The 27,598-nt window shown below is 45.3% G+C and overlaps 1 protein-coding gene across 2 annotated transcripts in view; it reads right to left on the reverse strand.

Annotated features, from left to right (window-relative positions):
* Positions 1 to 563: 563 nt before the first annotated feature.
* LOC119453066 (tyrosine--tRNA ligase, mitochondrial) overlaps positions 564 to 27,598 on the reverse strand; it is a 28,937-nt gene continuing 1,902 nt past the window's right edge. The window contains exons 2-14 of one of the 2 annotated variants that reach the window (XM_049667503.1): positions 26,602 to 26,951; positions 26,363 to 26,476; positions 25,554 to 25,698; positions 23,151 to 23,335; positions 20,313 to 20,414; positions 19,246 to 19,360; positions 17,060 to 17,138; positions 11,185 to 11,294; positions 9,333 to 9,431; positions 8,017 to 8,083; positions 4,564 to 4,758; positions 2,809 to 2,934; positions 564 to 940 (exon numbers count right to left, since the gene is read on the reverse strand). In XM_049667503.1, the coding sequence (XP_049523460.1) occupies positions 903 to 940; positions 2,809 to 2,934; positions 4,564 to 4,758; positions 8,017 to 8,083; positions 9,333 to 9,431; positions 11,185 to 11,294; positions 17,060 to 17,138; positions 19,246 to 19,360; positions 20,313 to 20,414; positions 23,151 to 23,335; positions 25,554 to 25,698; positions 26,363 to 26,476; positions 26,602 to 26,705 (1,479 nt within the window). In that variant the 5' untranslated portion in view covers positions 26,706 to 26,951 and the 3' untranslated portion in view covers positions 564 to 902. The remainder of the gene's footprint in view (positions 941 to 2,808; positions 2,935 to 4,563; positions 4,759 to 8,016; positions 8,084 to 9,332; positions 9,432 to 11,184; positions 11,295 to 17,059; positions 17,139 to 19,245; positions 19,361 to 20,312; positions 20,415 to 23,150; positions 23,336 to 25,553; positions 25,699 to 26,362; positions 26,477 to 26,601; positions 26,952 to 27,598) is intronic. The other variant, XM_037715062.2, reaches the window with a different exon arrangement.

The raw sequence follows: 27,598 nt of genomic DNA on the forward strand, positions 1-27,598 counted from the left end.
TCAGAGTTGGGCCCAAGCTAAAGCTTCCTCTTAAATACAAGCAATAATCACCCACTGAAAGCAAAGACAATGGAACGAACTCTGTTCTCTTCTATGAGAGATTGCTAATCTGATAACTGAGAAAAAGTTCACTCAGTGCCCGAGTCACTCTCACTGAACACCCTCGTATTAGAATCGATCGTGGCTGCTTCCACATTCAAATTTGATTGTACATAGACAAGTTTTTGAACTTGTTTACTTGTGAGCCTGTTGCACAAAGACCAGCTCCATCCCAACAGGTAGATGATGGTATTTACAGCAGCCTAGAAGCTGTAGGCGGCTATAGGTGTCAGCAGCTAATTAGCGCAAAGGCCTTGCCACTAGGTTGATAGTTCCACGTGCTTCGCGAAGTCCCAGGTGCCAGTCCTGGACCAAATCCCAGAGGGCATCCTGTATTCAACTACGTTTGAAAGCCATGCTACGTTTTCAGAACAAAACTGAATGCATATAATGAACAAACTTGAAAACTGTGCTTCTACTGTCACTTCTAGAATCGTATGCTGCACAGCAGAAAATAGCAAGAGTAACTATATGTGGAAATTTTAATGTTTTTTTCCCACTTTCTCTCTGCTAAAAAAAAGCAAGAAAAGAAAAGCTTTTTCCCCAATCTTCCTGGATATTCTCCCGGCCCTCACATCTTAAAACTAGAAAAGAGCGCAGTGCGACTGTCCAGCTCATTTTCGCAAAGTTTGTGTTTGACACAGGGGGCAACACTATCACGGGCCTGTTCATTCCTTCCAAAGGTCTCAGCGAAGCTGAGCGTCTCGATGTCGCTCGAGTCTCGCCGCTTGCCGTGCAGTCTACGGGCAAGGCTTGGAAGCAGGAGTCACATTTCAGGCTGCTCACACATGGCTGCTTCTTTGTCAAACGAGCCACTTGATGAGGTAGTAGTTTTTCTTGCCTGGAACAAATAAACCAGCGAAGAGAAGAACACCACGTCAAACACCTGTCTACAAATTGCAGACGCGTGAGTTGATGAGCGCCTGATACAAACAAGCCCAAAATAAGCACCTACATACAAGGCAGGTTGTAAAACCTGGCTTCTTCTGAAACTCTCTGGAAAGCTTAATTCTAGCGGATGGACAGAGGTGGACAAAAAAGGAAGCATCGTGCCTCCTGTTTGCGGTTGCATGGGGCAGAGGCTAGCTATAACTAATACTAACTTTAATAGTACATCACACATACTAAGTAGGACATCGACCGCATTTACAATTTAAAGTTTCCTGTCCTCTCTAGGATTTCCCTGGTTGATTTCATGAATATTCCTTGGCAATCTATGGACACTGGAGGCTCAGGTGATTAAAGAAAGTGTGGTTTCCAGCTTGCCAAGTTACTAGGTATGCCAGCCCATAATTTTAAACAAGTACTACTAGTAAGCTGTACATCAGGCGGGATGCACTATCAGATTTTACTGAATCATGCATTCCATGATATTCCAAGCACCCTGGCCAGGCTCCCACTCACCGAACCAATGGGACACAAGATTATTTATGAATTGCGTAGGTTCAGTTAAAAGCTTCGCTTCCTACTGGCACACCACCGGCTGTGTCATAACTACTGTATTCACCAATTTCCCTGATTCAAAAGAATTGGGATTCAAATATCCTGCCTTTACTATGACTTTTCCAGAACTGGTAAATTCCCCCGAATTCAGGCTTTTCCCTGATGGTAGACAACTGGATAATCCCAAAAGACATATGGGTACAGCGTTACGCACACGCATCCTCCAATCAAATGCTTGCTTGATAATTCTCGAGAAAGTAAGATGATCTTTCCAATTTAAGCAGAAAATCACTTGTATTAACTTCAAATCCGGTGTCACCTTTGGTGGTCATGCTCTAGTGATGCGCGTAGCCATGTTTATGTTGCAGTGACAGCTTATTAGGCTATAGTGGTTACTAGAAACAAGTGCCACATACTGAAAGCTACACTTTTACAACAGTTTTTAACTAGTATGCCATCATAATTACATTTCATTTTCAGCCCCCTCAAATACTCGACAATATCACGCTCCAAATATTGTTCCGTATAGTTCACATTCAGACTTCTTTTTGTACAGTTTTTCTCCCTCATACGATTCAGAGCTGGGATGCTTTACCCGGGAGCGTACGCGAATGCCCTTTAGATGAATTTCTTACTGCTATTTAACAGTTGTAATTTATGTGTAAAATTCATTGTTCTTTTCCTACTCTTGCTATAGCCAAATGTTTGAATGCAGTGTGTACAAATAAATAAATAAATAATAAATAAATAAATACCTGTAGCTGCAGCAGTATCTTTAGCAGCAGTTCAATGGCAACTATCATATGGTGGCAGCCCCGAGTGGTTCCTCAATACTTAACTTTCGTACTCTGAGCAAAAACGAGAGGGTAATCTTCCGGAATGGGGCATAATATGCAAGCGTAAAGCCAGTTTGCAAAAAAGTGCAACAAACAGGAGGCAAAAAAGATGGCAGGATAGCGTTTCTTGCACTGTTTTGTTAACATGAAGCCACCACTAACTAGTTGTGTGTCAAGCTGCACCTTGACACAGTGCGAAAGTAAATGCATGAAAGCAGCAAGTATGTACTGCTTAAGTCACACGTTCTCTCCTCCCAGCTTTCCCCCTTACCCTGCGACTGCTAAATACACACAACAGTTTTGGTGAAATTGTCTCAATCGCACTAGATAACTAATTTTGCAATCGGTTTAATTAAGGGACGACAACAACAGGGCCAGCAGAACATCACGTGAAAGACTGCGGCCATACAAATACAAACTGCACACTCACCAACTCTTGCTAGCGTGTAGTTGCTCGGGAGAACGTGAACACCGGGAACGATCACGTGACTGGGTGTGCTTACACGACTCTGGTTGATGTACAGTCCACCAGCTGTGATGATGCGGACAGCATCGTCTACGTGCAACAAAAGGAACCATTTTTTTTTCCTCTTAAAACATGGATGGCTTGTTTACACCCAAAGGAAATCGCAGACGTTTGACTGCGTGACATATTAATGCAATTAGCATCCTTTGGGAGCTTCACGCATTTTTCGGTATGACGTACGTTTCTAATCTCTGTCGTGCAAACCTAGGCTCACTGGGTATATGCCCAAACAGACAATCTGGGAATACAGTCAAACCTCGATATAACGAACCTCGATATAACGAAATTTGCGATGTAACGAACTATTTTTATTTCCCCCATCTTAGTTCTGTTGAATTAAAGAAACCTCGATATAACAAAATTCTCGATATAACGAAGTTTTTCGTTGCAAATACAACTTCGTTATATCGAGGTTTGACTATGACTTGGGGCCTTAGGGCATGTGCAAGAATAGACAACTTGGGGCCGCTGGATAATGTACAACTGTGCATATGCAACTAAGCACGTCACACCAGGTATATGAAAACATTTTGTCCAAACCTCGAGAATGGCTATGTACCACTAGGTAGGTGCCCTGATAGGCAAGCAAGACAAGACGCAAAAGTGAACAAGTCGGCAACTTGAAAATTGAAGAAGTCGGCTGCAGAGAAGCCAGCTGCAGAGTGGGCATCGAAAGCAGCCGAGTGTGGGGAAAGAAGTGCAGTGAGCAGAATGGGGACCAGAGCGTGCATTGAGCGAAGCGCGCAGAGCAGCAGAGGAGTGACGAAGATGTCAGGTAACAGAAAATTGAAGTCGGGCTTTACGGAAGTGACGAATCTGGCAGCACGGCATGTCGCTACATCTCTTCAGTGCTGATCCCATTAATGTCCACATACATCGTGAGACGGGTTGTGCTGCAATTCTCTGCAGAGCTAAAGACGGAACACATCTGGTAGCCAGACCTTCCGAACTGGCTACCGGATGCTCGTTGCAGTTGCAGGTGAGAACATTACAAGGCTATGAAATAGAAAACATTACAAGGCTATGAAATAGAAAACATTACAAGGCTATGAAATAGAAAACATTACAAGGCTATGAAATACAGCACAATCATCAGTTGAGCTTGACAAGCAAGTCGACAAGTGAATGTGCTGATGACAGCCTGGCTTTCAACAGCCGCGATAGTAGCGAACAGATCTCAAATGACAAAGTGAACAGATCTCAAATGACAAACCTCCTTGCACATTATGTTGCTGCACCAGCAAAGTAGCTACTAGTACTTTGAGCGTGTGCAAGCAACCCGAAGGGACACAAAAGCAAAATAGCATATTTACTCGCGTAATGACCGCACCTCCAAATTGGTCACGAAAAATCTAAAACTTCAACAGCGCTGAGTGAAGCGTAAGTAAACATAGAATACAATGAAACATAATATCATAACATAAGATAACAATATGACAGAAAAATGGGTTTTGATTAATTACAGAATGCAAATACAAACCATGGGTCTTACAGTGATGCATTATGAGCATGTCACATGCCAAAGTTGATAGGTGCAATAATGTTAACAAAAGATTAACCCGAAGTAGAGGAGATGGCTATACTAACTATGGTAGATTGGCACATCATTAAATTATCTGCTATCGCAGTATAGAAGGAAACAGCCACTGAAGCACTCACTCATGGTAGGGAATAGGCGCGCCTTCATAGCCATGTCCAGTATGGTTGTTCCTGCCTCCGATGCAAGCGTCGTGAAAGCAGCGTCTCCGAAAATCAGGTGCAGCTCCTCCTCCTTGAGATGCTGCAGGGCCTCAGTCGCAGCTGCTCCTCCGAAAAGCACCGCACTAGCACGTTTTGCCAGCGCCAACCCTTTCTCTGCACAAGGAAACAAGGCACTCTCAGTTTATCGTCAACACTTTCTCGGGCCCATTTCGATTATGTAACTGTTGCAACAATTGCAACAGTTGCAAATGTGAGCAAGCTCACTGCAACGACATGCGAGACATACCGCAGCGCAAAATCATAATGGGTATACACTGAGAACGCAGACACCGGATTACAACTGGCATTTACTCGACACTAAGCTATACTAATACCCATGCCACACGAGCACAGAAAATGACATTAACTTGCTAATACCTTAATTTCAATGCCACTTGCGCAATGGAACACAGACATACCTAATGTACTTTCCATTAATGTCATTCATTGTTTAATGCGTTCAGCAGAACTCAATCGACTGAGAAATGCATACTGTCGATGCCATAGCTTGCACAGTGTAGCATAACTGAAGTATATTTGAAACAGTTTATACATAACCTTTTAGATAGCTCTATAAATACTTTATATACAGCTAACCACACCACTTCTGTCAGGAGTTGTACTTGGCGAACTTCCCCAGGTCAACGTTACAATGGCTTCGACGCAGCAGGCGCCATTTTACTTGTGGGACTTGACATGCAATGACCAAAATTGCTATGGTCGGTTGCAAAGTTGTAAAATTGAACAACAAACTCAAACAAATGGCACCATAGTGTTCTTACCTTTAAATTTAGCTATTTACAAGGGCAGATTTAACTTGTAAATGCATATATATTTTTAAAATTAGTGCCCTAAAATTACTCATTTCAGAAGACACCGTCATAGCACCATCATGTAAAATATCATTAAATGTCAAATATCATTAAATCTGGACGTGCGGCAGATACAACGAAAAATATTGTCACTGGAGAACTTCAGGCACAAACGCTCAAATTTAATTTCTTGTGCCCGTGTGGCACAGGTGAAAATTTTTATGCGTCAGTTGCTCTCAAACTCTGAATGCGAAATTTTTTTTTAATGCATCGTAACAGAAATTTTGCTGACACAACATTCATTGTAGTGGGGTTCGAGTGTACTTCAGTAGGAGCTCCTCAAGTAAACCTACCTTTTCATTTGAGAATCAAGATTTTTAAGTTAAATGAAAACCTGTGTAACAACGTAACCGTTTCATTTAAGCCATTAAGTATATTGTGTCATTTCTGTCTGTTTCTTTAGACAGCCTAAATGTTTGTTGCAAAGTTGTAAAGCTGTGAACTCGCTGCCTCGACCGTAATTTTTCCACTTGATGATTCGTGACAATTTTTGATGAAGAGAGAATAAAACCATGCACTGCCTGTACTTTAGTAGTGTCGCATGGAATCAAAACCCCATTAGCAAATACAATCTAGAATAACTTAAACTGAAAATTAAATTCCTGAGGTTTTACATGCCAAAACTGCGATCCGATTAGGGCGGGGGTCCAAATTACTTTCATCCACCTGGTGTTCTTTAATGTGCATCTCCAATGCACGGTACACAAGCATTTCGCTTTCTGCCCCCATCGGAATGCAGCACGATCTAATACAGTTGAGCCTTAATATCATGAACACAAATATAACAAATTATCGAGTACAGTAGACTTCCGTTAATTCGACTCCAGTTAATTCAATCTCGACTGAAGGTATCAATCTGCATGCATCAATCTGGGCTCAAACGTTTGTCATTTCGATTTTAAAATTGGCCTTTGGTAGATAATTCAAACTTACCAGTCAGCACGCACGTGTCCTGACCCCTATGGTTACTCCAGTAGAGACCCCTTTAGCGGCAGCGTCTTTCCCGGCGGAGCTTAGGGCGGAACAGTGGATGCGTTGAACACTCATAAAATTATAAGCTCCCAACGAAAACGCCTATTTCGGCTGGCCCTTAGGAAGATTTTCAAGCAATAACCGTTGCTCATAATGTCGGATTACGATATTTACTCAACATAAATATTGCAGTTTAAAACACGCGCTTTTTTTTTTTCCCGCAACGATTGTGCCGATGAGTGCCTGCGCAGTGCAATCGTTTACGAAACCAAAACCGCCTTTTTGGCGTTCACGTGCTTTATCACATAAAATGAATGTATCGTGGCGAAGCTGACTTTAGAAATATGTGTTGCACGTTCGTGCAACACATATTAGACTTTGGCCCATTTCTTTTTTGCTAAAAATTCGGGTGTGCGTTACATTTCTACTTTATTTAGGAGCTTTAATGTCATTTCGACGTGTTTTCTAGTTTGGACACATAGAAAGTGGGCGTGCATTTGATTCGGGGGCATGTTAAAATCAGGCAAATACTGCCAATGAAATAAATCAGTGGTGTGTCCTGGCATTCTTTCTGCACCGTCCCGTCAGGGTCGAATTAACGGAAGTCGCAACGAAAGTAAATCTAAAGTATGTCTCACTGGCAGACATGTAAAATTTCAGGAAATTTGGAGGGTCGTGAAAGAAACTGGTTTCTTTCATGTTTTTTTTTTCGGAAAAATATGAAAAATTGAAAAGAAAAAGACAATTGCGTACAGAGCTATGCAAAACCCAACACCTATATTTCTTTAACACTGAAAAGAATATAATTGTTACATTATTGCATCACAAAAGTCCCGGCAGAGCTTCCAGGTTCGAAATCTAGGCACATCCCATCAAGGCACTGATTTCAGATCAAAGCGTAAAGACCGACAGTTGTATCAATCCGAGTCCGATTAATTTCCGCATGACACGTCAACGCTTCGCTGTGCAGCGGATGAAGCCTTCCGGACATTGACGTTCGAGTGCACGTACATAAGCTATTGCACGCGATCCCCTGCGAGCCTGTGGCGTATCTTGGTGGGCACATTTCCAAACTTGGACCAGTTTCTTTCACATGCAGCCGAAGAAGGGGGAATATGCAGTATGCGACAGGCGAGGGGACTCAAGGATTGGTTGAAGCAAAATCCTTGCCACCACGTGCACGGATCCAGGTGCTTCGCAGACTCCCAAACTCTTTCTTGTGACCAAACTCCCTTGCAAAAGCCTTTTAAAAAGGAACTTCCGCGGGGACGCTCTGTTTTTTTGTTCTTGTTTTTTTCTGTCTTCCTGGTTGAAAAAAAAAAGCTTTTTTTCCGAAATTTTCAATGTTTCTTTTCAACCGCTTACATCTCTACTCACTGGTATCAGCATGCAACAAACACATGCTTATAACGAATATCGGAAATAACGAAGCTATTTTTGCATCGAATACAACTTTGTTATGGCGGCGATCGACGACTCTATCACAACTTACAATCTGGATCAGTATAAAAATGGCAACTGCACTCACCCCCGTGAACAAGGAGTGTGAGATCTTCAGCAAGCCGCTTTTGAGCCACTCGCTTCTCTGGAGCTCTCTGCATCATTGAACATAAAAAATATCCCAATGCTTATAGAAAAGAAAAAAGGAATTATTTGCATCATAAATTTAGGTACCCCCTTTGAAATGAAGCACACCAACGCTGGCATGGGAATTTAAAATTAAGTCTTTAACAAATAGTATTTCGCAGCATGACAGAGTAACAATCAGAATTACCATCATTATCCTACATGTGAGCCATTAACACTAAACGAAAAAATTTTCTTAACAAACGAGGAGATTGATACAGTGCTGATGCACCCTCCTCGAAGTTAATATTTAGAACCTGGCCTTGCATCTTTTTCATGACACGACTTGGAACAATATGAAAATAGTTTTCCTATTTGCTTTAATGATTACCGAACTGAAGCCTCAGGAGACCTTTCTGAGGAGGTCAAGTCCTGACCGCAATATTTTGTCACTTGCTACCAACTATACTGGGCGTTTCTGAGATGACCGCTTCAGATTACTGAATGCCAACAGAAAAAAAAAATTTCTGTGGCTATCAGAGCAATCTCTGCAAAGCTGCAGGGGTAGTTAGCTGTCTAATTTTTTTTTATCAACAGCCTTTAAACAGCAACTTAGCTGATGACACAAGCACTTGATGGTTAACAGGTATGATGCAAAATTCAAAACATGGCCTTCCAACATTTTCAGGTTGCCACGAGCGGTCCCCAATCTCGGAGATCATGCTCAAGCACCCCAAGCTGTTTCTTAATCTCAATATTCAGGTTCTGTCATTTCCTGCAAGTGGTAACGGCAACATTTTTTTCTTCCGCTTAGTCTTGGCTATCAAAAGCATCTGTTATTGTGAGCTCTTCGTGGTGCATCCACTCACATGTCAAACACAAAATTTCGTGAGAAGGCCACTTTATATGTACACATTCAAGTAAGCTGTCGACACGTGCGCCAAAATTTCACAACAGTTGGACCCTTTAAAAATTTAAATAATTCGAGATGAAAAAGGTCATCTTAATCGACCAAGCTTCACAGCAGTGGCGGCCGTCAGAACTTGTGCGACGACAATGCTAACGCAATTATTAAGTCATTTTCACTAGCTGACTTCTTGATTATCGACATTAGGAGGCCACGTCGTATAAATGTAGAACTGAAGTCAGCCAGTATACCTAAAGCTTAAGCGTTTCCTAGAAACTTCGCACCGAGTGTCAGTTAAGGGAGATGTCTCCCACTCCACTGCCGAGGTATTAGGAGCGATTTTGTTTAATAAGATATCGTTCAAGACTCACCATTTGCGCTTCAATGAGGGCATCCAGCTCATGGAGGTCGGCAAAGAGGAACAGCTTTAGAAGTTGCACCGCTTCGGCATCTGTCAAGCGCATGAAGAACTGGCAAAGGAAAAAAGAAATAAGAAAGCACAATTACCACCTGACCCACTGTTGTCACGTGCTGTGATCTCAGAAACAACTACTACAGTAATTAGAATGCGTTAGCGTGCCGCTACAGTTCCACTGCTGCCGTAATGCCGCCATTACTGTCCATGCCAGGCACACAGTGAACCTGAGTACATAGTACGTGAGAGAGAATCTCTTTATTACAGGGCAGATAATTTTTTTGTTGATCGAAGGGAGAGGCCTTCGTCCTGCAGTGGGCATAAATATAGGCTGATGATGATTTTTGTAGGTGTGCGAGCGACCAATGACATGTTACTCTGCATAGGGAGAGGGAAGAGGATCAAATAATTCCAAAGAAAAGCGTAAAAAAAAAAAAGCCTGCAGTTTCGTGAAGCATTGCCAGCAATAGCAAAATATTAGACTGTTGCATGAACTAAGGATCACGGTTTTATGGGCAGCACAAATTGCAGTAAACATTAGCTTACAAGAGAGAGAGACAGAATTCATTTGAAAGAAGGCAGAGAGGTTGGCCTGAGATGGTGCACTTTGGCCTGCTACTCTGCACAGGGGTAACGGGGCCATAAAGGTGTGATGATGATGACATAGAGCGGCGAGATCAGCTCCGGGGCCGGAAGGCTTCATGACGGACCTAGTAGCTGCGCTGTGTATGGCTCATCAACGGTTTATTTTGAACGTTTTCAATACAGCGCTCGCTCTAGGATATTTCCCTAAGGTATGGAGAAGAGGGAAGCCCAATGGGTTAAGACAAGTTCAGCATACTGTTGATTATCGAGGAAGTTGCCATTCAGAAATGTCATCCAAGAAACCACCTGGTTTCAGATCTTAGCTGGGGGTCACCAATTCGAACGAAACATCAGAAAAAGGCCGTAAAGGAAGGTGGGTGGGTGACACCACTGCTGCTTAGTTAGCAATCGAGCATTTACTGCGATTTACACTGCCCATGAAACTACCAGCCTTTCTTTTTTTCAGTAGTGTATGTAATACAGTGCTATTGCTGTCAATGCTTTGCCTTTTGGGCGAAACAGCACAGTTTTTTTATTATCTCTGTATTCAATATCGAGCGTCAATCGAAGCTTTTTATCGGCTCCAGCGAGTGCACATAAAGTGATCACACTTAGGCAGTGTGAAGGTTGGGAAATATATTTTAATTTGTTAATGACAAACCTGTTGTCACCGACATTATTGTGATATCTGACACTGAGCAAGGTTTGCTCGTGTACCACAAAAACGTTAGTTACGATAACGTTGCTCATAAAATAATAAACAAAAGTGTTGTGCACATCTCACCTGGCTGCGCTCGGGTGTTGCAGCCACAGTGTCACAGCCACAGTGGCAGGAAAAAATATATTAACTAGGCTACCCGAAAACTACCATTTTCTAGCGGTCACGAAAGTGTGAAGTTGGTTATAGGTAAGTTTGAGTATATCAAATTACCTGATATAACAAACTACGTTTAGCACATAAGCCTGCTTCCCAACGAAAAATAGCGCGAAAATACGAGGGACGAGAAAGAAACACGATACTGCGCTTGTATCATGTCCCTGTCACGTGCCTTGTTTTTTTTCTTGTGCTGTTTTCATTATTATGGAATACCAACTTGCCTAGAATTCAGTACTTCTAATCCTGCTTTTTTTAACTGGCTTCAAGTCTAATAAAGTTTTTTGGTGAAGGACAGGAACACAAACAGAACCGAAAATTAACATTTTAAAGTTACAGTTCACTGCACCTGGTAGAACTCGTATGGCGACGTCTTGCTTGGGTCCAGCCACACGGCGTTGCCAGACGACTTTCCGTACTTATCGCCGGACTCTGCTGTTATGAGCGGAACCAAGAGGCCTGCAAGAGACAAGAATAGGAACAGGATGTGCTTTCACAAAAGCCGGGAAGACTACTTGATGATGAAAACCACGTATGAAAGGTCCATGCTACCACAACCAGAGCTCCCTGCATTTTGCAACAACAGCGCAAACGGACAACACACAAAGACGAAGAAGGCCGTGGGAAAAGCGCTGACTCGCGACTAAGTTTTGTCCAAGTACAACAAGGTATTTTTTATATACACACAATATTACATCAAGATCCTTTACATAAGCACGAGCACAAGTTTGCACTGTTGCTACAAAATGCAGTTATACCAACCCGCACAACTTATCATCTTAATGGAGGGGTCACTGCTTGGAAAATCAAATCGTGTTCGCCAAAGCCTCTAGTGAACACAATCGGCTTTTCTAAACAGTCTGGATATTTGACTGGGAGGATACTTGCACTGTATAAGGTGCATATTATACACCTTGCATGCACTAATGGAGTAAGGCTCAGGGAGGGGGGGGGGGGGGGGGAGATATGAATACTCCATTTCATACTTAGCAGGCAACACTGCGGAAACCACGCAAGTAGTGCGGCCGTAGAAGTGTTACTCCGCTCGTTTCGCAGCGCACTTGCTCTTCGATATCAATGCATGGCGCTGATGCCTTCTAAAGAATAAACTACTACTGCACATATGTAAAATTACAACTCTTGGACACCAATTCATGTCTAACGTATTAATTGCGCACCTTTGCGCTTCCAGTTGGTGGCGTACTAAGTTTTTGGGCGCAAACACAAATGATGCGCTGTGGCCGCTGGTCGCCGAAACGTGCCACTCCGCTCGTTTGGTGGTAAAAATGTTTAGACCTTTGACGCCTCTAATAACATGAATAGGTCATATTTCGCGAAACTTAAGTGTGAGACTTAATTTTACATACAATTACTTTGCACGTACTTAATATCTTTCTTTTGCATATGACCCACTACTTTTTGGTCGTGGACGGGAACAGTGAAAGAAGTCTCTCTAGCCTTCACAGCGTTGCCTGCTATGTAACAGGTTCCCTGAGGTCATCAAGTTTAGGAACCCCTGTGCAAAGGATTAGCACCTATAGAGTGTGGCAGGCAAAGGTTTGTTAAACATCAGGAACAGGGATGCGTCCTCTCTAAACTTCTACCAGCACAGTGTAAACAAATTTAAGGCACCATGCATTAAAGATGGGAACAGGAAATACCATAGTCGGTGTCAGAAGTTTGCAGTCCAGGGGTTCTGCGAGAAAGTCGAATTTCCCGACAGTTTGTGCTGGCAGCTAGTAAGATCACGCAACATTACATTCAGAACTGAGCACGTTCGGAGTCTGACAGACACCACAAAGACGACGAAGGACAACAATGAAGCCCTTCTACCAACTGGTTCTGTTGACACTTGACCGGCACTAACAGTATATACCATACCTGCCAACCAGTGAACATTAAAATGAGTAAAAATCTCGCAAGCACGACCCCGAGAACAGGGGAGGGGGAAAAACATGCATTTTTTTTAAGCTTGCCCGGAGCACATGCCTTTTGAAGGGATACATACGCACTTTATTAACGATGATTTATGCTTAGACGCAGCAGAAGATGTGGAAGAAAATAGATTTACACGCAAAAAACAACACATTGTTTTTAGATTACAGCGACTTCTCCAGCGACTCTGCGGTTGGTGATTTCGCCTGCTTTGGTAATTTACCAGCACAGACTTGCCCGAAGCGATGTACCCTTCTGCCATTCTTTCACTATCACAACTCTTTGGCAAATACAATTTAGTTTTCGTAAAACTAGACGCAACATTTGTGAAACAAGCTTAAGTTCGTAATCTTTGGGGAAAATTGGGGAGGGCTGGCAGGTATGTATATACAGAATTCATACACAATGAGAGGCGAAGCAGCAAGGCAGAAAACAAGACAAGGTGCATTCTTTACACTGCAGTGCACCTTTGTTGAATAAAACTACAGACGCGCGCCACTAATGTGCGAGTTTCACGTTTACTTGTAGTAGCGATCCATTGATTGTTCATCTTCGTTGTGGTGTCTGTTCCGTGACAGACATATTCGATTCTAAAGATTACCAACTAGCCCATCACCACATTATTCGCACGTACTGGTACGTGCCGAAAGTCCAAATACCAGGCTGCTGAACCATTGAGTTTTTTCTCAGATTCCATGGTGACCTATGACCAACTTTTGACACTGAATGTACGTAAAAAAATCTATTAGAGAATTTTTAAAAAATGCTCGAAGGGTCCTTGAAACGGTTTGGACAAATTTTGTAGATGCATATGGTACAGCTATAGTGAAACATTAGTGCCACAATTTAAGTGAAGCATCTCATATTAGGAGAGCTACAGACGATTACAAGTTACCCTCCTCCTTAACCATGCTTTTCTGGTTCTGCGTCATGATGAGACGCCATATCGTCGACTTCCTGTGGTCGGAGCCAGCGCATGAAGCCTCGCCAACCTCTCAGCTATCCGTCTGGCCCTTGATCTACAGCGCGAGCTATCCAAGCAGCGTGCGTTCCGAGCACTCTGTCGCAGCGCCGAGCGTGTACGGTATTCCAGTAACCGCAGACAAGCTGGGCGCTATGGCAGATGGGTGGAGGCGTAAACTAAAGCTGCTCCATACTATCACTGTGATGAAGGGGCTTTAGTGTAAACGTGAGCGGTCTGCACGTTGTAGCCACCTTGTGGAGCAGAGCTTAACCAGCCAACTGCAGAGCTGCTATTGCTGTAAACAAGTGTAAAACATTATAAATGTTTAAAAAGACATGTTCACGACTGTGCTCCTGCCGAAAATTTACACCAGAAGCAAGGTACAATATACTTGGTTGCTGCTATAATAGCTGAATGTTTGTCTAGTTGAGCTCTGTGCCACCAGGGGGCGGCACTGTCAAGGCCATTCAGGTTTGCGCCTCCACTCATCCGATAAAACGCCCAGTCCGCTTGCGCTTGCATGTACCCGAATACCAGACAGGCTAAAATTCTCTATTACGGTAGTAATATTCCGGCGTAAAGTGACAGCCACAAACGTGTAGATCCTGGCACAGATCGGATACCGACAGTCCGATGCGCTGCACCCACTCCGCTAGTCTGCTGCCTTGCAGAGGAACACAATGTCGCAGCTTGACATATCGCCAATCGCTACATTTGCAGCCCAGAGCAACAAGGACGAACCATGGTGAGGCTCGAGACCAACACTGACAGCGCAGCTCGCGTCGCATTGCAACACAAGCAGATGACACTAGCTGTGCTTGAGTGTAGTGATAAATTGTCCTTGTGCATGCTCTGTTACTTTCTTTTTTATAGCAACAAATTAACTAACATGTCAACTATTACGAATAACATTTGTTCACCATAAAGTTGGAAACATTATCGATGAAGCGCCCTGGGCAGCCAATTGGATAGCTCACCCTTCTGGTGTTATATGGTCACCTCGCGTCACTTGGTCAGGGGCAGCTGAAAATTTGGGGGAGTGGCACCGCTGCGATCGGTAGCGATGCAAATTTTGAAAACCTTAAAATGAATTACACGCTTTACGCGGAGCGCTTAAATGCGCCACTTAATGATCAGAAGGACCTACCCTAACGACTCAGAATGTTTGTACAAGATCGCCAAATTCATTTCAGGGTCACTTTACAGAAATATCAGACGCAAAGCCTGTGAACAAAAGCTATGTGCATGAGATACAGGAACTTACGTTGATCTGAGAATTCAAAGCTGCAAAGGTGAAATCAATCATTAAAGTAGTTGTCAGCACAAAAGTGTGTTGAAACAACCAGCGATAAAACCAGAACAAAATGCTACACTTCACAAGGGACTCATCTCTACACTACTTGCATGAGGTGACATCCTAATGTAATATTCCGTGGGAAGGCTCTCCCATACAGGCGTGCACACACACATGCACAGAGGCTGAAGGTAAAAGTTGCATGTCCGAAATAAGGAAGGCAGGGTGACATGGTTCTTGTCACCAGTCCACATAATCATGCCTCATTTTTCATTGTTGACTGGGTTAAAGCAAGTTGTGTGCAGAAACTCATCGTAGTTATTTGAATCTAGACCAGCCTCCAATGCTAGGTCACAAACTCTGAAGGTCAGAAAATTTTTAAAGAACTTTCCTCGAATGCAAGTTTAGTTGATAGCGAGACCCGGTTGTGAGAGGCGGGTTGCTCAACCCCATCGCCAAACACCCACCAGTACAGTACAGTCAACCCTCGATATAATGAACCTTGGTTTAACGAAATTCGCGATGTAACGAGCTATCTTTATCCTCATCTAAACCTCAATATAATGAAATTCTTGATATAACAAAGTTTTTCGCTGCAAGTACAACTTCGTTATATCAAGGTTTGAATGTATATATACGAAGTGTACAAGTAGCACCCCATAGCCAAGCATTCAGCTTCTCAGGGCTGCCTTGTGCTCAGACTGCTGCCACTGCTGTGCAAGAACCAAGATGAACAAGGCACCACACAATTCTCAAGGAACGCCCACAGCGAGAATTATTGGATGTGCCATCCGGGGAACCACCTGTTGAGGTGGTTCCCTCAATATGAGGGCTTCCCCTTGATTGGTTTTCCTAGCATTGAGGTTTCTTGATGGCCGTGCGCCTGGCTAGGAGTGCACTTGTACCTATTTTACCAATAGGTACCCAGTGGCAGCTCTGGTGTACCACCCACAGCCACGGAGGGGAAATGCGAGTTCAGCTTGTGGGAATCCTCGGGACCCATGTTCGTCGCATGTGCGGCAAACATCGGGTCAGGTAGGGTGGGGAGAGGGGAAACTTTCCTTTTGTGGACAGTGCACGGGAATGCAAGCGCCATCAGCGCCACCGGGTGTGTCCCATGAGATCCCTCTGACATCGTCCCGAGTCTCTTTGGACCCCAGCAAGCAGCGAGTGTGGAAATCTCTGCCGCCACTACCGTTTTCCCGCCTGTGGTTACAGTCAACTGCGTTTTTGCCGCGGCAATTGCCACGGCCATCCGTATCCCTAGCTGGTCAGTTGAAAGGTCTTTTTTACCTAGAGTTTTATTCTCTTCGAGGGAACCCTCAGTGATGTCAGCCAGAGCTGCCTGGCCTGCTCGAAGTGTTAGTTGCAATCGTAATAAATGCTTTACGAGTATACACATGGTTGTCTTCTATTGTTTCTTAGAGCTTGCACCGGACCGCGGTTGATGGGCAGGCGTGCGCCAATCATGAGGCTCGGTGTGACGAGGCATAGTGCCATTGGCATCCCCCCTTTATCCCGACAAGCTGAGCTGGACACATTTTTATAGTGTTTTGTTGTGGCCACGGGTTGAACAAGATTTGCATGGTGCCGGCTCCTTTGGAAAGACAGTTCACCCCAAAAGAAAGCTGGGTGTCGAGACCGGGGATGCCTGCCCTTGCTTGGGTAAATGGTGGTTAGTTCGCGGCAGCGTCTTTTGAACCCCCGTCTTACCGCAGCTGAGGTGAACACTCAACGACATTCAACCAACTGAAACGGAAAAAATAATTACCACTTAAACGAAACAGGCAGTCGACTGTGAAAAGAACATACCCGCCGCGGTGGCTCAGTCAGCTAAGGCGTTGCGCTGCTGAGCACGAGATCGCAGGATCAAATCCCGGCCGCGGCGTCCACATTTCGATGGAGGTGAAATGCAAAACGCCCATGTGCTTGCGTTGTAGTGCACGTTAAAGAACCCCAGGGAGGCAACATTCCATTTTAAGTTCATAGTGCCCGATGAGCCAGTGTAAAAAAAAATGAGAGAGATCTCACCATAGCCCACATCCGACCTTGTTTTTCTTATAAGGTCATGGCCCGAATCAATGTTGCCTAGCTGGTCGCCACCTCCTATCTGGAATGACAAAGACCAATGTCACTGTGTAGGCAAAGTGGATTTTCTATGCAACCTCAAGCGTTGATGTGAGGGATGCTTTTAAAAATGCGACACGACATGTGACTTCACTTGCGGGATGTTCTTGGGCCGTGCTAATAGTCTCAACCCTAAAATCCGCCCAACTAAAGCGCTTATACTTGCTTTGCTACGGGATACAGGCTTCAATGAAACACGGTGAATAACTTTTGTGCAAGTGCTTTCATGTCACTGTACATGTCTGCGTGTCTACTTGTGTGCTTTGCATTCTGTTTTTATCTCATTCCTTCTCTTCCATCCCTCACCAACTCACCTGAGGTATCATGCCAGGCTTGTTGCTAGGCTAACCTCACAAATCATAAAAAAAAATTTTTTCTCTCTCTCTCTTTCGAGTGATTGTTGCATGTTCGAAAGCTGCACCTTTAGTTGTGATGAATGGCGTAGCAGATGGCTTAGGTCTTGTTTCAACCATAAGCAGTTTGCTACAAAAATTACTAGAGGAAACTTGTGTGCTGCAGTCATCCAGCTACCATGTGAATGACCTACAGTACATGGATTTGTGCAATCTTCATGCCTTCTAAATTTCAAGACAATCATAGTTTTCGAAACAAGGCAAGGTAATAAAACTCTGTGCACATGCGTAATAATTGCTAGTACCAGCTGTATTTACAACGCAATATTTTGTTGAATGTGATCAATCTGCACAGCCGTTTGAAGTCAAAAGGACCACGTTTAGGCAAGCCCATGTACTGCTACCTAACCTTCTCGTGCTGACTGAACTGTCATATTCGCAGTTCCCACAAAAAGTATCACAAGAATTTCCATTGGTAACTTCTGTAGTAATCTTTACGGCTTGCACCCCTTCAGGTTTACCGAAAGCAGATAAGCCAGTCTGATTTTAACAAATGCTGCAGTGCTTCACTGCAAAATAAGTTTGCACCGTACACACGTGAAGGTTCGCCTCGATCAACGATTCTTGACGTTCAAACAGCCTCCTACTATCCTTGACAAATTCCCTATTAGATTTTTTTTTTCTGCCGAGACCAAGAGTGATCAGAAATAAAATTACGGGGTTTAACATTACAATGCTTTATTCCCGATCCCAGTGCAATGAAATAGTCTTGACCCCCCCCTTGTTTACTATAAAGGGCCCCTAAGCCACCTCCCCTATCCTGAACACACTTAAATGAGTGCATGCATGGTGTACAGAATGCCACGACATGTTTGGCGAATGCAGCAGCGCTAAGCGCAACGTGAAAACCACAAATTAAAGCACTATCCCATGCTCTTTCCTGGGCTTTTCCAGTTCTTTCTTCACACGTGGATCATGCGTGTGACTTCACCGGGGTGAAATCTGTCGACTAGTCAATCGACGTGACAAGCCAGCTGCGTGTTTTGAGAAAGGAAGGGGGGGGGGGGGGGTTCACCCACTGTGTGCTACAGATCCTTCTGCGAAAGGTTCCATTAAGTCGGGGTCGCGCGGATGGTGATCAGAGATGGACAATGGAGAAGCCCTTCGTCTGGTTGGCTGATGGGACCTGCAGCTTTTGTCACGTTGCAAGGAATCGTGTCACGTGGTGAGGAGGAGAGAGAGGGCTCGTGCGAAGGGGAGTGAGAAACGGCACAGGATGCATAGTGGTTAATCAGATGCCTGCAACTTTGCTATTATGGCATCATTAAAAAAAAAGTATTATGCCTGTACATTCACTATAGACTGGCACACAGCTGGCACAAATAACAAGTTTTCAAGCTCAGAGTGGTCTAGGGGCCCCCTGACGTGCACCTAAATCTAGGCGCACGAGCGTCCTTGCGTTCTACCCGCATTCAAATGTGCTTGCCGCGACTGGGAATCAAACCCCCGACCTCCTGCTCTCCTGGCCATAAATCAATGAGCTAGTACGGCGCGCTCTTCTAAAGTATGCTTTTCAAATCAGTTCTCGGGTTAGCACAGACCCACAGTCCATTTTGTAGCTCCCAGGCTTGGCTAACAGCGGGGACGCAATCAATATTGCAGCCGCCCATCGCTGGCACTCTCGTAAATGATGCAGCCCGTGTGACCAACAGGGGTGCAATTAAACTGCGCAGTTACCTGGAAGCGGCATTTGTAGTTGTCGTAGAGGTGCAGCCAGTCGTACGCCTGAAAGACCTGGTAGGAGAATTCAGCCAAGCTGATGCCCTCACTAGAGTTGAGCCGCTGCTGTACACTGGGGGGAAAAAAATGAATGAAAAAAAATTAAATGAAAATAAGAAAAATATATTAAGAATGGTGTCAGTGCTTATCGACGATAGTTGTCAGTGTAAGCAAATTTGTCAAACACATCTAGAAAGCTATTTGCTTTATTTATTTATTATTTATTGAAGAAATAATGCGCTTGAAGCCGTGTAATTTGTTGCAGTGAGGAAACTCTCGGTGGCAATGAAGGAAAAGCTAGAGGGGCGAAACCTCTGCATGCGTGCTGCAGTACCAAGTAGTCCGGCAGTGTTTGACAGCGCTTTTGGTTTCTTGGAACAGATATACTGAATAAGCATGGCTTCCATGTGCGCTGGTATCGCATTTGCCCAAACACGGTAGAGAAAAGCAAAAAAAAATATGTGGGGTTTAACGCACAGTGGTGTATTTTGTCTTGTTTTCCACATGTAATTATAATGTTTTATGTTTTCTTTTTTTTTTTGGATTAAGCTAACACAAATGAGAATGCGGAACTATTTTCAGGAGCGCTCTTGCGTGTGCTTTGCCTCCACAGCTTCTCCTTCATCGCTGCAGAAAGTTGTCCGCGAGTATAGGTAGCATTGTTTCGTTGCATAATTCCGCAGAGTTCAGAGCCATTATACAGCACATCTGAAATGGTAGGTATAGGTGGCTATACATATAAGCAGATTCATAATATGTGTTATCTACAGCGGTGTGAGCGCTGGTGTAGAAGGCAACTGCCATCCACCCTTTTCGCAGCCACCACAGAAGGAGAGGGCGGCGGCAGAAAGGGCGGGCTGTCCTTTCGGAGTGCCCTGCGACAGCCTGTAAACCTCAGATGCCCCACTAAAGCTCTCACACGACAGCATGCGCATCTTAAAAAGCTATAATAGATGGCATTAGGCCATGACGAACGTCAACTATTAAAGTCGAAGAAAGTAATAAGGACAAAAACATAGATTCACCTTGTTCGTGACATCATCTTCCCCAACCTGAAGTTCCGGCCGACAGTACCAAGGAAGCCTATGACGTCGTGGCCAAGGTACCACTCTGAGTTTCGGACTATCCTGCACGGCACAACACGGCCAGCCTTTAATCATCACGTTTCGTTCACAGAGACATGCTACGCTAGTAGATTGCGAAAGAAAGGTGTTCACGCAAAATGAAGCTCTCAGGCAATGATAAACTTCAAAGCCTTAAAGGGAAACCAAAAGCACACGTTAAGTAAAGCTGTATGGGAAAGATAAATTAGTGTTTCGAAATTACCACGGCACCACTTTACTCAGTACAGAGCTCTCGTTACCAGCTGTAGCGGATCAGTGGCTATATGGCATCACGCTGGAAAACATGAAGTGGTGGGTTCCAATTCCAGGCTGGCAAAAATGTTTGTTTACTGTGCATTTGGCGCGTGTCAAAGGCAGTCAAAATTAACTCCGAGCTCTTTGCTACGATGTCCGTCATAACCCTGTGTGTAGTTTCAGCATGGCAAATCCGCCCCCCCCCCCCCCCCAAAAAAATAGCTCTCATCAGAAAGCTAATTAAATCTGCGCAGGACAAAATCCAAACCACCACCACTGTGCAAAGATATAGAACCAGCTCCCTGATGGTTGTAGTAGCCAGCCAGCAACAATAGACAACTTGGTGACTTTGTGTTGCGTCGTCTTGGAGCATTGACAGTGAAGGCATTCGTCAGCCCAGCGGTGCACGTCAGACTTTACACTCGGCCACACAAAGCAGGAAGTAATTAGACACTGGGTGGCACGAACTCCGGGATGACTTGCGCCGCGTAGCTTGCCAAATAGTTGACGGCGGAGTCGGAATGAAACGAATGGCCGTGTTTGACCCCTTGACACGTCGCAAGTGATAGTGCCTGAACAAAATGGAAGGGACACGTCAGACAGTGCTAATGACATAGCAGAGGACCGGAGGTACCGAAGCTCGACGTCTGAACGCTGCGCTGTGGCAATTTCTTCAAAGTCAAGTGTGGCCGTGGATATTGCATCGATACGGGAGAAGACATCCGACCATCTCTTACGCCACCGAATGATGGCCCTTTTAAGGTACTCAAGTGGACAGAAATAAATGTTACCATCGACCTCAACGAACGTGAAGAAGTCATGGCAATAGACAGGGTCAAACCAGCTTATCTAGCAACCACGTCATCATTATGTGCTTTCAACGACTTTACAACTGCTGAAATGGCGGATCTACCCGACCGCCTGGCAACAAAGGTTGTTTATGGGGCACCGCTGCTTTTCTCCTAAAGGTGTGGGGAGGGGGAGGGGGGGGTCCTCCAGCAGCCATAGTTGTTGTCCTCGGCCGCTTTTATATATGGCACGCTTCAGTGCTCCTCTCGTGCTTCATGCTGCGAGGTCAGAAGAAGAAGATAGATTAACATAAAGAGCTTCTTCGGCTCCTGCCATCATTCTGAATGGTTCTCAGCCCTTTCACTCACTGACTCGCACATTGTTGTAGTGGACCTAACCTCGGTCCCTATAAAGGCAATCACTTGGCATCTTAACATGAGTCGAATCAAATCAAATATACTGATGGCTGTGCGGGAGCAAACACGGTTTTTAGCATTTGTTTCTATCTAACCTAAGAATATTTATGTGATATTGTGCTGAATTTTGTGATAATTTTGGGCTGCTGGCAAAATTTCGCCTGAACAGCACACTTAACCACTAAACGCCTAAACTTTGCAAATTAGCCAGCCTCTCAGTAGCAAGGGGGTGGTGCACTTCTTTTTTTTTTTTTTGCAACACCACCCCAACTTCTGAGCTTATTTCTTGACAACAAGTGGAATGGGTGGCAAGTGGCACAGAGTACAATGCCTCCGATTTTACAGGCATTTGGTGCAGTATAATAAGGCACAGGTTCACGAGGACAACTAGTGGGAATTACTCAATTTTTCAAGTTAACATGAGCCAAATGCACAATGTTTTAGTATAGTGGCTTACTAGTCTAGTTTTGTAACATTGACAATGTGATTGCAAATTCCAACGTATCAAATTAACCCAACTTGCTAATAAATGCATGTGCATATCATCATTCGATATTTGAAGCTTAAGTATTCGTACTTGATTCGTTTTCGAAAATTTTGATCTTCACACACCCCTAAAAAAAAGGAGGGGGGGGGGGCGGGAAATGCGCGTTTCTTGGAGGCCAGTTTAGCCTCGACTCATTCCAAGTTCCGGGACCTGCTCTCTGAACTGCAGCAGCAATCCGCACAAGATGAAAAAATAAAAGACGTCACAATTTTTGTTGCCAATTATGTTCGTCGAAAAGAAAAGTCTTTGTACCACCGCCCTGTCACTGCAAGGGGTTCTCTGTCAATTCCACCGGTCCACAACGGGTCCCCGACACATCCATGGCTGAGAACCACTGCCCTAGTATATACAATAAGCTAATCGCATCTTGTGATGATCCACTGATTGGGAACAGGGTATCTGCGCAGATTCCCTGCCCCCTCCACAAACACATACACACATACATCCATGCGATGATGCATAGCAACTCAGGCGAACAAAAAGAAAGACCCAGGAAACATCAATTGTTGGCAGTCTGATTTACAAAAGGTGCTTTTACCTAACAAGACAATGTTTGGTCAAACTCTTGACTACATCAGCTTGCAAATGTATCTCTGCTTTTGCACCAAGGCATTCGTTTACCTTTTCTTTATGTCTGCTGCAACGTTCTATCAGTTCCCTGCACCGCTTCAAAACATCCAGCCAAACCCGGCCCCCAGTTTACGAAGCAGTGAAGTAAGCAAGAAGTGATCCGTAAACCGTGTGACACCTCACCTCAGGGGGCTCAGGGTCTTCTTAGGTTTGCTCGGCTTCCAGAAGTGGGCCTCGTGGTTTGCAAAGACTGTCTCCAGGTTGTAACGGAGACCGGCCACATTTTTCTCGATGACATCTCCGGCCATTTTGTCGCGCTCTGTGAGGCGACCGCTGGGATCGCCAACTTGAGCCGTGGAGTCGCCAATCTGAGAAAACGTAGTACAGTAAAAGCTCAATGATACGATCACGGCTAATACGAATTTCCGGATGATACGAATTTTTCTGTGGTCCCGGCTGAGCCCCATTACTTTGCAACGTGCTAGAGAACGGTTGTTACGAATCGATTTTCAGCCTGCGTCGGTTGATACGAATAAACGCTGCCCCACCAATGGCCGCGAAAGAGAACAGCGCGCAGTCACGCGCTTTCTCTCCTTCTCTTTTGGTGCGGAGGCACTGCGCCCGACAGCGCGGACTCCGCGACTGGGCGCGAAGAGTTTGAAGCGGTGGCGCTTCAAGAAATAAATGCTTGTTACGTACATGTGCCTGAGTGAGTTCACCTCTGACTCTTTAATTTAGCTACAGTCGAATCTCATTAATTCGAACATACCGCGTACCGACAATGCTCTTAGCAGCGCGCCAAATAACGCGGCGGCGCCTCTGACCGGCATTGCTCCGACACCGCCATAGAGCAAAAGCTCAGGAGAGACCCCTCAATGCCGCGCGCGAAGGAACGGGGGAAAAAAAAAACCCCGCGGCGGAAATTTCCCCCTCTCAAATTGCAAGGTCGCCATTTCTGCATCGCGCCGGAACAAGCGTGTACGTGCCGACTAGAGTGTTCTAGACAACCGTATTCTAGCACACACTAGTGCCGACGTCTCAGCCACGCGGATAAAATGGCAGTGAACCCTTCTCCTCTATTTTCAAGTCACATGTTGACCTTGCACGCTGCGGCAGCAGCGCAGAGGGAAGCAGCGGCAGAGGCACAGTCGGGCCAACGAAACTGCCACGCCCGCAAACGCTCGCTTCCCGATAACGGCAGAAAACGAAACTTCAGGGGGCAGCTAAAATAAGCTGGCGCCAGCACGGCGGCGGGCGCGCACGGAGATGTGCGCGCAGAGTCGAAGGTGAGAGAGCTACGAGGGAGTTGAGAGGGAGGGCGAGGGGAGCCACCGAAGCAGCGGATTTGACGCGGCCATATCCGCTTCCCTGCCGCCCTCACCTTCGACGGTCTCCGCGCGCACCCGTGTGCCGGCGCCGCCCGCTCGCTCCCTGAAGCTTCGTTTTCTGTCGTTATCGGGAAGCGACCGTTAGCCGGCGTGGGCAGTTTCGTGGCCCTCGCTTGCTATGCGCTTGCGCGCCGCAATATTTCACGACTCGCACCGTTCGTGCATCGTGCTATGGTGCACGAATACTTCAAAAATACGTCCTTTTAATTCGAACAAATTTTCGGGCCCCTTCGAGTTCGAATTATCGAGATTCGACAGTAGTTTTAATTATGTTTCGATGATACGAATTTCGGCTAATACGAATATTTTTCGTGACCCCCTGAGATTCGTATCATCGAGCTTTTACTGTAATTAAGAGACATGGCTGTGAAAAATGAAAGCAACTACACAATTTCTGTGCTGTTCCAGCGCTGCGGCGTAAGTGTGAAAAGAAGGTGAAGGGAGATTAGGTCGAGGCTTGCAGCATCTTTGATGCACCGTGGGAGAATTTACACTTCGGGTCACAAAACTGATTCCTCCTTGTTGTGCTGCAAAACTGGTTATTGTGTGCAAGGTGGGCTAGAGAAATGAGCTGGTCCGTAGATATCTGCTGAGGATTCATATGCAACGCCAGTTAGTGCCCAAGCAATTCATTCCTCTCTCTCTCTCTCTCCCTCTTTTTTTTTGCATTAATTATTTACGCCGGACAAAACTTCCCAAGTGACTTTGCATCTTCCAAGAAATACATTGCCCGTGAAATAGCGGATTGTGTTACATTGCCCGTGAAATCGCGGATTGTGTTTCCATACACAAAGTACTCTCAAGTGTTACGGTGTGAACTCTACAATCGTCAGTGTGACAAAACTCGCCTTAAAATTCGAAGTTGTTAACCTGCTCCGCTGCTGTGTGGTTTTAACGGTTCTGAAGGCGCACGACATGAGGTAAAGGTAAACCTTCAACAGGCAGAAGTAACCAAAGCATAAAAGAGTTACTGCGACTTAATACCTACATTGCAAGATAGTCAAGTTTTTTTCCACAACTTCCATGTTTCGAAGACTTTTGTTAGCGGCTGAGGGGTGCCCTGACTGGTGCAGGTGGAAGATGACGTTTGTAAATCGGCCCTACCATGCAGTGGCGTAACCAGGGGTGAGAGGAGGCACCAATGCCTGTGACCGCTACCATGTCGCCATCAGGGGGCGTAAGCAGCTGCAGCACTTACCACGGCAATGACATCGTGGCCCATCCTCTGCATGTGCAGCATCAGCACGATGGCCAAGAGGTTGCCGACATGAAGAGAGTCGGCCGTGGGGTCAAAACCACAGTAGATGCACTGCTTCGTGGCCAACAGCTCGACGACCTTGTCGCTGTTGAACAAGAACAAAAGACTTTGCTGATACTCCGGTCGGTAATCACGGCTCAATTGCAGCTAGTGTGAGCAAAGCAACCTGCTACTTGTAGCATAACAACGACAGTGGGATGTGCAAATAACAATGTAATTCGACAGGAGAATATGAAAGCAATACCAACCATCTATGTTTTTAAATTATATGAACACCTGGCACTTGTCTTCCAGATCAACAGTGATGATACGAATGATGTGATTATTGTGTCAGCCAAAGAGAGTACCCATCTGCCTGAAAGTTAATTTAACCTAGCCTAACCAAACTTCACTCCATGAGCACACCTGTCTGCCATTGTGCATCACAGAGAAATGTAGGTTATGTCAGACTGCTATCGCACAAATGCAAAGCAATCACAAAAGTGACAACCTGGCAAGGTGCCCAAAGTTAAAACACAGGCACACTGGTGACAATGACATATAGTGAAAGTGCAACGTGCACACAAAGGTCAACGTGTCTTCATATTGCTTGACAGTATATCAGCAAAGGGTGTAAATAATTTAGAAATGCACTTGGCAATGGTGTCGCAATACTTTAAAAAGTTCTGCTGCGATTCTTTCCCTGCCACACATGTCGCCATATTGTCAAATTCGCCATCTTAGCGGGAATAGCACCCAAGGGTACTAACGTCTCAGGTGGATGCACTTCCTGGATGACAGCCCGCTGAAGAAGTTGTTTGAACGCTTCCTTTGTGCTGTGTTTTCGTGCCAGACATGGCGGAAGAAAAGTACATCTGAAAAGCCTAGAAATAAAAAGAAGAAGAAAGAAAAATCACCACCCAAGCACTCGGTACAGATGGTTAACCAGCGAAGCTGAAATGTCTCGCTCTTATAATATATATACATGTATATATACGGTAGTATATACCGCTGCCTCCTCGGCCCGCCGTTGACGCTGGCGCTCGCTGTCTCGAGTTTGCTCGGCGGCGTGGTTAGCAGCATCCGCCCGCCATTGCCGCTTGCGTTCCGCATTGCGATTTAGCGCGGCTTGGTAGGCTGCCGGATCCTCGGTGCGCAGTTGCTGCTTGCGCTCGGCTACCCGAGCCTGTTCTTGTGCCCGGACTGTAGCATCCGCACGGCGAACACGAGCTCTCTCTCGCTGCTGCTGTCGGCGCTGTTCTTCGAAAGCTGCTTGCTGTTCAGGAGTTCGTACGATGCGTGGCCTACCCATGTTGAAGTCGGACAGAAACTGCTGCTGAGTACTGCACGCGCATTCGGCTGCGACGGAGAGAACGACGTCACTGACAGTGCAGCCAATGACGCGGCTCTCTTCCTCTTTTACTACACTGCGCAGCCCTTGCTGCTCGCTCCCTCCGATGCGTAGTTCCCACTTACACGTCTCCGCCGGTGCAAGACTGTACAGTCAACCACAAAATATCACAGACGATAAACTCTGAGAATAACCTCAATATCCCCGCAGCCTGGTATTTGCATTTCGGACCTCGACTAGAATATGCTAACAACATTGCCGTATACAGTTTTACTGGCTACTGCTACAGGCTGCTCGGGAATTGAACGTTTTCTGATACCGTAGTCCGTAAACTTTTGTGGTTGACTGTACCTACGTCATCTATAAACTCAGCCATTCTCTCTCCCCGTGCTTATAACTCTTCTCATACCAGGTTTTTCTCGCGCATGCGCATGGGTTCCGGCGGAGGGGTTTCTGCGCACATCGGACGGACGGATTTTGGTTTTGCCTTATCGAACCTTTTTTCGGAGCAGTTTGTTCTAAAGAAACAAGATGGCGCTTTCGGCAGCACGCCATACGTCACCTCAGCAACTACGCATGAATACAATACCATTACCGCTTCTACCTTGCTTCTGTGCGATCAGCTGTCGAAAATGCAACTGAGTTTTCGCTAACG

This window comes from Dermacentor silvarum, chromosome 5 (assembly GCF_013339745.2).
Source record: "Dermacentor silvarum isolate Dsil-2018 chromosome 5, BIME_Dsil_1.4, whole genome shotgun sequence".
NCBI lineage: Eukaryota > Metazoa > Arthropoda > Arachnida > Ixodida > Ixodidae > Dermacentor > Dermacentor silvarum.